This window comes from Pectinophora gossypiella, chromosome 24, assembly GCF_024362695.1.
Source record: "Pectinophora gossypiella chromosome 24, ilPecGoss1.1, whole genome shotgun sequence".
NCBI lineage: Eukaryota > Metazoa > Arthropoda > Insecta > Lepidoptera > Gelechiidae > Pectinophora > Pectinophora gossypiella.
Genome location: NC_065427.1, coordinates 1,609,287 through 1,622,527, shown reverse-complemented (window position 1 = coordinate 1,622,527; position 13,241 = coordinate 1,609,287). Strand labels below are relative to the sequence as shown.

The 13,241-nt window shown below is 41.7% G+C and overlaps 1 protein-coding gene across 1 annotated transcript in view; it reads left to right on the top strand.

Annotated features, from left to right (window-relative positions):
• Positions 1 to 13,241, top strand: part of LOC126377864 (proteoglycan 4) — a 46,442-nt gene that overhangs the window by 30,380 nt on the left and 2,821 nt on the right. Inside the window, exons 3-13 of the mRNA XM_050025871.1 lie at positions 3,406 to 3,554; positions 4,222 to 4,366; positions 4,951 to 5,064; positions 5,339 to 5,390; positions 6,335 to 6,480; positions 7,690 to 7,784; positions 8,378 to 8,535; positions 9,089 to 9,192; positions 10,372 to 10,466; positions 11,955 to 12,119; positions 12,984 to 13,166. Of these exons, the coding sequence (XP_049881828.1) occupies positions 3,406 to 3,554; positions 4,222 to 4,366; positions 4,951 to 5,064; positions 5,339 to 5,390; positions 6,335 to 6,480; positions 7,690 to 7,784; positions 8,378 to 8,535; positions 9,089 to 9,192; positions 10,372 to 10,466; positions 11,955 to 12,119; positions 12,984 to 13,166 (1,406 nt within the window). The remainder of the gene's footprint in view (positions 1 to 3,405; positions 3,555 to 4,221; positions 4,367 to 4,950; positions 5,065 to 5,338; positions 5,391 to 6,334; positions 6,481 to 7,689; positions 7,785 to 8,377; positions 8,536 to 9,088; positions 9,193 to 10,371; positions 10,467 to 11,954; positions 12,120 to 12,983; positions 13,167 to 13,241) is intronic.

The window sequence follows — 13,241 nt, the reverse complement described above, 5'->3', positions numbered from 1 at the left end:
CTTATTGTATTGAGCGTATACAGACCCCCCGCTTCATCTTATGATCTATTTGAGAAAGTTATTGATGAAGCTTTATGCAAATTATGTAATAAAAGCAAACATGTTATCGTCTGCGGTGATTTTAATATTGATATTCTGGAAAATTGCTCATTAAGTACTACATTCAAATCTTTATTTCTGTGTTATAATCTTGTAAATCTTTTTTCAGAACCAACCCGAATCACGTCACAGTCCGCGAAATGTATCGATAATATTTTTAGTAACTTAGAACCTTGTGATAAATTAATAATTAATAAATTAAAGTCAGATCACTGTGGTCAACAAATATCTTTCAACTTATTTGTTGACCGCTCACTGAAAAAGGATGTTACATGCAATCCCATATCAAGTAGTCGTTTAGAACAATTCAAAGATAATATGTCAAACAAATTACCAGAACTTCCTTACTGTGATGACCCAAATTTGTTATATAACTCCCTATTTAATCTAACAAAATCGGAATTTAATAAAGTATTTAAGGCAAAAACAATTAAGAAAGCAGACACACCAATTTTTAGTGACTGGGCGACGGTAGGAATTTATAAGAGTAGAAACAGGTTGTATGAACTTTACGAAGAAAGAACATACAATCATAGCGTAGCTTTTCACGACTATGTAAAACAGTATTCAAAAGTTTTCAAACGTGTTTGCGTTACCGCGAAGGCAATGTTTGTTAGCAGTAAAATTAAAGGTAGCTCAGATATTATTAAAATGACTTGGAAAGTTATTAATAGCGAAACTGGGAAAGTCAAAGCACGCGATCTCGAGTATCAATTACAAATTGACGGTAAACTACTCACAAATGATAAGCAAGTTGCTGAAGCTTTTGAAAAATTCTTTACTGACATTCCATTTTCGACTACCAAGGACTTGAAGTCATCTCCTGCACTCGCTCAATCACTTGTAAGGGAGCACATAGATACGTCCAAAGTAGATAAACTAACATTTACACACGTGAGTCCTAGGGACGTCTTAAGAGCTTTTAAATCTTTAGAAATCAAAAAGACTGCAGATCTTCATGGTCTCTCTGTTAAAGTCATTAACTCCGTGATTGATTGCATAGCTCCCTATCTATCATGTATATTTAATAAATGTGTAGACAATGGTGTGTTTCCAGATTTAATGAAGCACAGTAAAGTCATTCCATTGTTTAAAGCTGGTAGTACTTCTGACCCTACTAATTTTAGACCAATATCTATACTACCCACGCTTAGTAAAATATTTGAAAAAATTTTATTACTGCAATTACTTCAACATTTCAATTTAAACAATTTAATGTCTAATAAACAATTTGGTTTCACAAAGGGTCGCTCAACAACCGATGCTGGTGTTGAGTTAATAAATCATGTTTTTCAGGCTTGGGAGGAGTCCAAAGATGCTATTGGTGTGTTTTGCGACCTTTCCAAAGCCTTCGATTGCGTTTGTCATGATATCTTGATCGCGAAACTTCGTCACTATGGAATAACTGATAATGCCATCGCTCTTTTGGAGTCATACCTTAGTGGCCGCGTTCAGAGGGTTGATGTGCATGGCTCCAGATCGTGTGGATCTAACGTCACTATAGGCGTCCCGCAGGGCTCAATTCTAGGTCCATTTCTATTCCTAGTTTACATAAACGACCTACCTAGTCTTGTAAAACATGAGGTGGTGCTGTTTGCAGATGATACCTCCTTACTTTTTAAAGTAAAGAGACGACAAGATTCCTTTGACGATGTAAACAACGCCATTTCAGAGGTAGTGGATTGGTTTACTGTAAACAACCTGCTACTTAATGAAAATAAAACAAAATATGTTTATTTTACGTTATCGAATGTTAGTAGGCCCCTCGATTCTATTATTGTAAAAAATAAGGAATTGGACCTCACGGATACTGCTGTATTTTTGGGAATTACTTTGGACGCTAAGTTGCAATGGAGTCCTCATATTGATAAGTTGTCCAAAAGGCTCAGCTCAGCAGCATTCGCGGTCAAAAAAATTCGTTTAATAACCGATGTAGAAACCGCGCGATTAGTTTATTTTGCCTACTTCCACAGTCTAATGTCGTACGGCATCTTGCTGTGGGGTCATGCTGCAGATGTGAACAGCATTTTTGTTCTGCAAAAGCGAGCCATTCGGGCGATTTACAAATTGGGACCCAAGATGTCACTTAGAAATAAATTTAAAGAAATTAATATTTTAACTTTGGCATCACAATATATCTTTGAAAACTTAATATATGTAAAAAAACATATAGGATTATTTGCAAAAAATAGCGATCGGCACATTGTTAATACCAGGAATAAAAATAAACTTGCTTTACAAGTCAGTCGATTACATAAGATTACTAAATCTTTTAAGGGGCAATGTATACGTTTTTACAATAAGATTCCCATTGACATTCAGAATTTGCCTTTCAACTGTTTTAAGACAGTAGTTAAACAAAAACTTTACAAAAAAGGTTATTATAAAGTTAGTGATTATTTAGAAGATATGAATGCATGGGATTAACTGTCTGAGAACTGATATTAGGCAGCTAAATTACTCAATTGTATACCAATATTTTATGTTTTATGTTTATTTTTATTTTTTTAAAGAACGTCTAGGGCCCTGTGCCGAGGTTTTTCTTGCAGCTTCTTTTCCCCGGCTATACAGGTTGTGAGAAGCTGCAGTAGTTTTAGGCGGATGAGACGTTCGTTATGTAAAATTGACGATTCAAAGTGTAACTATGTTACCTACTGAATAAAGATATTTTTGAATTTGAATTTTGAATTTGTATATTCGTCCCTTCGCTAACAACTTAAAACAAGATTAATGACTACCTAAATGATAAAAATGTCTGGTATTGAATGTGTTCCTCTAGTTATTAAATAACTTGTAATGTATACCCTCGCGGTCGCGGGAAGCTGCTGGATGCGGGCAGCGCAGGACCGATTGTCGTGGAGATCCTTGGGGGAGGCCTATGCCCAGCAGTGGGCGTCGTACGGCTGATGATGATGGTATACCCTCATTGGTTTTTAAAAGATGTGTTGCTGTTTCTTGTCATTTCTTCTCCTCAGCCATAACACCTTGCGAAATGACGTAAATTCAAAAATGTTACATTGACCTTCAACAAGTTTATCCATGATAATTACGTTGAATAAGTAAATGATTAATAAATGATATGAGCTACAGAGTGGGTTCCTGCAAGTGCTGTCAGACGTCGGGGAAGGCCACGGAAAAGATGGCGCGACGAGTTAGACCGCTTCTCGAAACGGTGGCGCGAGCAATCTGGGGACAGGGAGGAGTGGAAGAAGGGAAGAGAGGCCTTTGCCCTGCAGTGGGACGTTGAGGGCTATTAATAATAATAATAATAAATGATTCTGATTTCAATAAATTAATAAATTCCAGACATGCTGAAGTCGGAGCTGATCCCTAAAGGTAGCAAGCTGGGTGAGGTGGCGCGCAACGGTACAGGGGCGAGGGAGTACCACTATGAGTACAAGGAGGAGAAGCATCCGTCTGGGAAGTATGACAGGAAAGACCTGCATACTGTTGAGGTGAGGATCTATTTTTTTTTTTACCTAACTTATTGTAGATTTGCCTCAGATGGCATTAACTACTTGGCCGGACGAATGGGGGGAATATGTAAAAAAAAATTCTAAGTCTAAACTGCTTCAACCTTGCTTCAACAGCACCTATTTGAAATTAATACATGTAGCGACATCTGTTGGTACATGAAGCACACTAAATTCAAAATGTATGGATTACAGAAGGATTGGAAGGGAGTAGACATGGTTAATGGTAAACCCTTTTCTTCTTCTTCTTATCGTGTGGATTGTGAGGTGGAATACCAGTCTCATCAACCCTGGTATTAGGGTTATTATTGAGCCGCCAAAGGCCCCTGACATGATTCATGTAACGACTACATACTTACATCAGTAAGTAGTTACCGGGACCAACGGCTTAAAGTGCCTGCTAAAGCACGGAGGAGCTCGAGATGAAAACTTTTTTTGGAGTGTGGAGGAGGCAAGAGAAGTGTGTCAGGATCGAAGCAAATGGAATTCTATAGTCTCTGCTTACCCCGGTGGGAAATAGGCGTGAGTTTATGTATGTATGTATGTAAAGCACGGATCATCTTACTTTCGGACAAACAAGTGATCAGCCCTTAAAAGATTGTAACCCTTTTAACTTTATACTACAATCCATATTTAAATCTCCTTCCAGGAGTACACGATCCCCCCGAAGACGGCCCCGAAATCATCTGAAAGCAGCTCGTATTACTACGAGAGAGAGGATCGAGAGCTGCCCTCCTTCACCAACACCGGCACCCGCACGTACAACTACGAGACCACCACCAGCTCCACGCCTGGTGAGAAGACATAAGAAAATCATCACCAGCCCATTAACGTCCCCACTGCTGGGGCACGGGCCTTCCCTATGGATGGATAGGGAGATCGAGCCTTAAACCACCACGCTGGCCCAGTGCGGATTGGTGGTTATTAATGACTGCTAATGCAGCCGGGACCAACGGCTTAACGTGCGTTCCGAAGCACGGAGGAGCTCGAGATGAAAACTTTTTTTTGTGGTCACCCATATTCCTATGACCGGCCTTTGCGAAAGTTGCTTAACTTCAACAATCGCAGACCGAGCGCGTTTACCGCTGCGCCACCGATCTCCTCATAAGATAATCATTATCACGTACTCAGCGGTGAAGGAAAACATCGTAAGGAAACCCACGTTCCCGAGAAATGCATTTTCGGAGGTATGTGACCTAAACTGTATTGGGTTGGTTTACCTTTGCGGGTTGGAAGGTCAGACAGGCAGTCGCTTCTGTAAGAACCGGACATGTCAAATCTTCAATTTAGGTAAGCGGACCCTGTGAAAAACTGGATAATACTATGGAGATGATAAACTTTGTACAAGACTTCTCATTCCTTCTTTCCCCACGTTCAGGGTACTCCAAGATAAAGAGCTCGAAGGTGACCAAGGATTTGTCTCACAACGTGGAGGAGCTGGACTCACTGCTCGACGACTTGCAGAAGGACCAAGAACGACAGCTGTATAAGAGTGAGTATGAATCTTAACTGTGGAAGCCAAGGTGCTAAAGGTGCTCTGATGTCAGCACCAGGGTTGACGAGGCCGATCAGTTGTCTCACAACCCACACGAGAGAAGAATAGCACATTATTTAAAAGACTGAAATTTCCACTTGAGTGACTCGGTACCGAAATTAGGTCTTAAAGGGGGGTGACAAAACCTTGTCGCGCGCGATAACTGAAGTCCACGCGGGCAATTTCGCGAGCGGAAAGCTAGTAAGCATTTCAATAAATTGTTATGTTGCAGGTGGATACACTTCAGACACCGCTGAGAGCTCCTCATTCGATTACAAGAGAATGTAAGTTACAATTTCAAAATTCTTCTTACAATTCGCTTAGGTTAACTTTTCATCCACAATGTCTTCGAGAAAAGAAAGAATACGAGTCTCAAGGTTTCCGAGACAAGTTAACATGTTAGTTCCGGGCTCTAACACTTGGTAACTATCGATTCAGATCAGGGGGTTTAAAAAGGCCACATCGAAGCAATTCATCTAAGAAAGCAATTTTGCTATTTGACATTTGTTTTCAAAAAAATTCAAAATTCAAAAATATATTTATTCAGTAGGTAACATAGTTAGGTACACTTTGAATCGTCAATTTTTACATAACGAACGTCTCATCCGCCTAAAACTACTGCAGCTTCTCACAACCTGTATAGCCGGGGAAAAGAAGCTGCAAGAAAAACCTCGGCACAGGGCCCTAGACGTTCTAAAAAAAAATAAAAATAAACATAAAATATACAATTGAGTAATTTAGCTGCCTAATATCAGTTCTCAGACAGTTAATCCCATGCATTCATATCTTCTAAATAATCACTAACTTTATAATAACCTTTTTTGGAAAGTTTTTGTTAAAGCAGTTGAAAGGCAAATTCTGAATGTTTGCATTGCGCACATACTTTTACATGCGCAAATGCTTAATAATGCTTTTATTTCAATATTGCTTTTTTAGATGAATTGCTTCGATGTGGTCTTTTTACCCCCCAGTCGTCTGCAGAGTGATTCTTAGTTACCCTTATTGCGTTTTTTTTTTTTTACGTGACTTATTGTAGATAGCCGTTATATACTTAAGCCGGACAAATGGGGTGCACTGCTCTTATCCGGTACAAAATTTAAGACAACAGCCCTGAGGGTGTCCAGGCTGAGGATGCGTTAGTCGTCTGGGATATATTCAATCAAACTGAGTGTTTTTGGTGTGTGAAAAGTTTTTGTAGAGGAAATAAACTTTTGCTTTAATTTACTAGCACTCCAGTGAAGGCGCCGTCCAGTGGTTACTCCACCCTGAAGCGGGAGGAGCGCCTGGAGTCGTCCTCGTGGGGCTCCAGCCCGCCGCCCGCTGTCACGCGCGCCGCCGAGCTCAGGCAGGAGATGTACCGGGAAGAGAAGACGGGTATAAAAAAAAATGTTTATTTTAGTATTTTTTGGTACATAGTTTTTACTGGGTTTGTTGCCACCTTTTAAGCATAGATATGCTTGTATTAGGTGACTCCGCTCTTCCATAACAATTTTCGTAATTGTACCTTACGCTAACTGACAAAAGAACTTAAAAATGCTATGTTGGGTATGTTAACATTAACAACATAGTTTCGCGCCTGTATCCCAGATCGACAGAGAGCAGAAGGTGTATAATATACAGGTTAGTGACATATTGTATCGAATACTGAGGGGGATCATTCAGACCATGATTCTGATTTGATATCAAGTAGAATTCTCCGTCGCAAAATATTGAACAGAAAATTTTCACGAATTTTCCGACAGGAGTTTTTCCAGGAAGTTCCATTTGATATTAACTCAGAATCATGGTCTGAATTATTCCCCTCAGTATTCGTTACGCTGTCAATAACACCCTGTATATACCAAATTCTCGCCAGCTATGTTTAAGTCCTGGAAAGAATTCAGTGGTTTAAAACCCGAATCGCGAACCTAGAACCCGACTCTTATGTATCAGATACTAATCAATTAGATACCTCGCTGGAATAGAATTCAACAGAATGGAATCGCGTGCCCAGGTTTTGGTTTTGGACAGCAGGCCGGCTCTTGCATGCCTTTGCAAATCAGATATTTCACGAAAATATAAAACATTTCAGGGTTTCATATTAAAATGGTGAAAAGTCGGTGCTTCGCTTTGTCCGTCTGCTACAAATTGATGAGCTATTTCTTTTCACGACAAAGTACATTTGCGTTAGATGACTTCACTTCTTGGCCGGAAGACTTGACCACTAAAATGCCTTTCTTCTCACTATTAACAACCATCTGAAACAATATGATTGAATCAAGTATTTACCCACATCGCAGAGACCCGCGTGGTACCCGCGGTACCCCGGCAAATGAACTTTGACTTAGAGGATTTCACTTCTTGGCCGGAAGACCACTAGAATGCCGTTCTTTTGACTATTAACAACCATCTGAAACAGTATGATTGAACCAAGTATTTTCCCACATCGCAGAGACCCGCGTGGTACCCGCGGTACCCCGGCAAATGAACTTTGACTTAGAGGATTTCACTTCTTGGCCGGAAGACCACTAGAATGCCGTTCTTTTGACTATTAACAACCATCTGAAACAGTATGATTGAACCAAGTATTTCCCCACATCGCAGAGTCCCGCGTGGTACCGTCCCAGATCTCCCCCGCGCTGCCCCTCGCCGTGCCCCCTGCTGTATGCTCTCATTGTCACCAGACCAGCTCCTCCACTGTAAGTATTACAAGATACATACATAACATAAACAGCCTATATACGTCCCACTGCTGGGCACAGGCCTCTTCTCAATCAACCGGAGGGGGTATGGAGCATACTCCACCACGCTACTCCAATGCGGGTTGGTGGAAGTGTTTTTACGGCTAATAGCCAGGACCAACGGCTTAATGTCCCGAAGCACGGAATCATCTTACTTTTACGGACAATCAGGTGATTCTAGCCTGAAAAGTCCTTACCAAACAAAGGACAGTCTCACAAAGTGATTTCGACAGTGTTCCCATCGGGAAACGAACCCCTCCAGATCGTGAGTCAAACGCTCTAACCACGGAGGCTGTTACAATACAAGATACATAAACATTTAAACAGCCTAAACAGGGTGTGTATGTTACAATACAGATTATAAAATTACAAAATTAAAATAAGTTAAATTAGAAAAAATATTTCAATAAAAATGAAATAATTAACAATTAACAATCCAACCAGGGTTGATAAGGATGGTAACCCTTCTCATAACCCACACGATAAGAAGAAGAAGAATCAACTGAATCAATTAAATAAACGAGCTTTTTCTATTTATGATTTCTTTGCAGCTGTCCCGGTCAAGCACTCCAATGAACAAAGTGACCACCACGGTCAAGACCTACACTTACGAGGTGCCGGCGGACCAGGACCCGGCCTCCGTCCCGCTGCCGGCGCACGCCGACCACCACCACACATACGTCAGCTCCTCAGAGAATGCAAGGATCACGTGAGTCTAACATGGCATTACTTCTGTAGGCAAAGGTGTAAGTAGTACTCCCTCCACCCCATCTCATCGTCCCCCTAGCATTCTCCCGTTTCTCACAGGGTCCGCTTACCTAACCTGAAGATTTGACAGGTCCGGTTTTTTACAGAAGCGACTGCCTGTCTGAGCTTCCAACCTGCGAAGGGAAAACCAGCCCAATACAGGATAGGTCACATACCTTCGAAAATGCATATCTCGGGAATGTGGGTTCCTCACGATGTTTTCCTTCACCGCTGAGCACGTGATAATCATTTATGATCCAAACATGAATTCCAAAACAAATTCTACAATGATTGGTTTGGATTCGAACCTGCGAACATTGGAGCAAAACTTAAAACCACAGGGCACTGAGGAATTGGATCGAAAAGCTGAATAAGGAAAACCACGCCGGGTCTATATTGGGGTCCTAAAGTGTTTGTTGTCGCGAGCTGATTCGCCGCCTCTACGGCTAATGTAATCAGGCCGTCAGGATCGTACAGTCTGTCGGTTACTTGACCTTAATATTGCATGTTACCAGGTCCAACACGACGAAGGTGCCGCCGTCTCCGGCGCTGGGCTGCCAGTACTGCTCACACTGCAACACGCGCGTGCGCGAGTACAAACACGTCACAACAACTGATGGTAAGACAGACAGACTTCAATCGTCGATTTGTAGTCTTCTTTTAACGTGTAAGTTGTGAGGTGGATGACCAACCTCATCAAGTCACCAAGATAGGCGTGCCCAATCCATTTACTCCCCTCGGGGCTGCCAGCAAGGGTGGTCCCGTCTTGGCTGATTTTAGCGCTCCACATAAAACAGCGCCCGGTGCGATCGCACCGTTCGCAATGCCCTAGGGCCGCCACCGATTCCGTTCTTCGGAGTCGGTCCCGGTTATTTACTTACGTAAGTATGTAGCCGTTGCTTGACCCGGTCAGAGACCCTTGGCACCTCAATAGTAACGCTAGCACCAAGGTTAATCTTCTATCGTGTGGGTTGTGAGGTGGATTACCAACCCCATCAACCTTGGTGTCAAGGTTACTATTGAGCCACCAAAAGCGTCTGACGTGGTTAAGCCTGGGACGAGATGTCCCCTAAGCCCATGTAACGACTACGTACTTACATCAGTAAGTAGTAACCGGGACCAACGGCTTCACGTACCTTCCTGGCACACGGCTTAAAACCTCGCAAGTTGCCTACACAAATTTTGCCTGGAATGAAATAAATAGAATGATTACTCAAATTCAAATTCAAAAATATCTTTATTCAGTAGGTAACATAGTTACACTTTGAATCGTCAATTTTACATAACGAACGTCTTATCCGCCTAAAACTACTGCAGCTTCTCACAACCTGTATAGCCGGGGAAAAGAAGCTGCAAGAAAAACCTCGGCACAGTGCCCTAGACGTTCTTTAAAAAAAATAAAAATACTAAATAAAAACAGATCTAAAGGTGACAAAAAACGTTTCTTTCTTCTATTTAACTTATTTATGAATTTTAATAAAGAGAAACGTAAATAAGTGCGACATATGACGTCACAAGTTGCTTTTCCATACAAATTGGTATGGAAAAGCTGGTTGGTTTAGTAAATAGTAGCTGATTTGACTAGTTGGAAATTACCCTATTCGCGCAATATTCGCGACTGTCATATTGCAGAGACAAACGATTTTGTCGATTTTTACGACCCAGAATAAACAGCTGAACGCGTTTTATGTTTTAATTCGCTTCAATCCAGTAAGGCAAGGTACATGAAACTCGAACATTACCTAAAATGCTGCCACCGTGTGGACATACCAATAAGTGTTTTATTGTGTTATTCCAGAGCACACGAACGAACGCATGGTGTACCCAAGCCCCGCCAACGAGGTCAAGCTGGTCCCTGTCAACGCTGAGCCGCACAATGGACACTCGCCCTATGTGAATAACTCTCTTTTTTTGTATGCTAGTGGTGTTAGTAGTGTAGGTAGTGTTAGTTTTGCCAATTGATAGTTTTGATCCATATATAGATAGTTCTTGAACTAATTATTATTATTGCGTATGGCCGACAAGAGGAGCTCGGTGGCGCAGCGGTAAATGCGCTCGGTCTGCGATTGTTGAAGTTAAGCAACTTTCGCAAAGGCCGGTCATAGGATGGGTGACCACAAAAAAAAAGTTTTCATCTCGAGCTCCTCCGTGCTTCGGAAGGCACGTTAAGCCGTTGGTCCCGGTTGCATTAGCAGTCGTTAATAACCACCAATCCGCACTGGGCCCGCGTGATGGTTTAAGGCCCGATCTCCCTATCCATCCATAGGGAACACCCGTGCCCCTGCAGTGGGGACGTTAATGGGCTGGTGATGATTTGTGGCTCTGCCCACCCCATTAGGGATTTTACGGGCGTGAGTTTATGTATGTATGTGTATGTTTATTTATTTATTTATGGCATACATAACTAGTTACAGTCGTGAAATTAGATATCTAATTAAGTGTAACGTAAAACTAGACTATAACATTAAAACATGCATGCACATTCAGCCACTTATGTTATAATTATGATAAACATAGGGGGTAGGTTGCTAAACATATTAAAAAGAAGCTCAAACCTAAAACTAGTAATGACGATTTTACTTCGAAGCGAGAACCAGATAGCACATTCAACAATAGTCAGTCAGATGAGAAAGACTTCCATTTCTGGATTAACATCGTATATTTATCTATGACCCAGCTAAATACACCATCAAGTCCTCACGAGGAGTAAAAGTTGCTCGAATGCCATTTTAAAATTTATAAAGTTTAGGTGTAAATATATCCAGAGTACTATCACTGAGGGTGTCATTATAAAGTTGACACATTCTGGTGATTGGATTATAATAAGAATCAGAATCAGAATCATTTATTCAACGTAATTATCATGGATAAACTCGTTGAAGGTCAATGTAACGTCGTACGTCATTTCGCAAGGTGTTATGGCTGAGGAGAAGAAATGACAAGAAACTGCAACAGCAACACATCTTTTAAATCAATGAGGGTACATTACAAGTTATTTAATAACTAGAGGAACACATTTAATACCAGACATGTTTATCATTTAGGTAATCATTAATCTTATAATAAGCTTTTTTACATAAAGTAAGCTTCACGTGAGCTTTAAATTTATTCTCTGACAAATTTAAAATATTATCTGGTATTTTATTGTAAAAACGTATACATAACCCCAAAAAAGATGAATTTAATTTACTTAATCTAGAATTTTGAACAACAATTTTATTTTTATTCCTTGTATTGTAAGTATGCCTTTCACAGTTTCTCGGAAGGAGAGATACATTTTTACGCACATACATAATGTTTTCATAAATATATTAACTTGCTGCTAAGCTTGCTAAGAGGTGTTATTTCGATAAATGTAAATTAAACTCCATCTCTTTCCAGGGGCCAACATCCTACAAGTACTCAGAGACGACATACTCTGCCCACAACACGACGGAGCGCTACCCCCCCTCCCCCGCGCCGTTCCCGCGCCCCACCACCCCCTCGCCCGGCAACCAGCAGACGCCCAAGAAGCTGGACGACTTGCTCGCCGACTTCCCTGAAGCGGTGTGTAGTACTGAGTAGCTTTTATATTATATTATGACTTTCATTTATCACATATTAAGTAGGATTAAGTAGGAGGCAATGCAGGACGCAAGGCAGGGCGCGTCACACGGACTGTAACCTGGACGTTTTGTGTTGTTGTGTAGTAATTGTACGTTGTAACCTGACAGAGGGCAGCAGTAACTGTCAGTACTATTCAGAGGCGGAGAACTGGAGTCCTAGTACGGCTTTGAAATAGACTACTCTGGGCGCCATCCCACTCAAGTCAGACAGAGTACTGCGGGGCGGAAGCAAGAACGAAACCACTGCCCTATTTTTCCCTAAAAAGTAGCATGGAGAATGCTGCACCGACAAGAGCGTGGCTCTTAAATTAGTGATGATGAAGTAGGATTGTTGTACGTTGTGACTTTTATAGGACGTAGATACCACAAAAGGCTACGTTGAAACAACTCATCTAAAAAGCAATATTACATTTGCGCATTTGAAAAGTACCTAAGTGCGCAAATGTCAAAGTGTTATTTATTTCAACATACTTACATAAACATAAACAGCCTATATACGCCCCATTGCTGGGCACAGGCCTCCCCTCAATCAACCGGAAGGGGTATGGAGCATACTCCACCACGCTGCTCCAATGCGGGTTGGTGGAGGTGTTTTTACGGCTAATAGCCGGGACCAACGGCTTAACGTGCCCTCCGAAACACGGAATCATCTTACTTTTTCGGACAATCAGGTGATTCAAGCCTGAAAAGTCCTTACCAAACAAAGGACAGTCTCACAAAGTGATTTCGACAATGTCCCCATCGGGAATCGAACCCGGACCTCCAGATCGAACAACAACATATTCAACAATTTCATATCCCACAGCGCTTCCCGACCCAACCAGACGGCGTGGTACAGCGTAAGGTGCATGTGACCCACGAGCGGTCCACCCAGGACACGGCCGTGAAGCCGGCCCCGGTCGCCGGCAGCAAGAACGTCGCCGGCCCGGCCGTCTACTACCCGCCTGGACACGTGCCCTTCGCTAAGAGCGAGGGGTACTCCGCTAGCGTGAGTATCTTGCTTGTAAAAGTCAATCAACAGTAGAGATACTTACTACGAATTGCATCCTCCAACTTTGTGGTT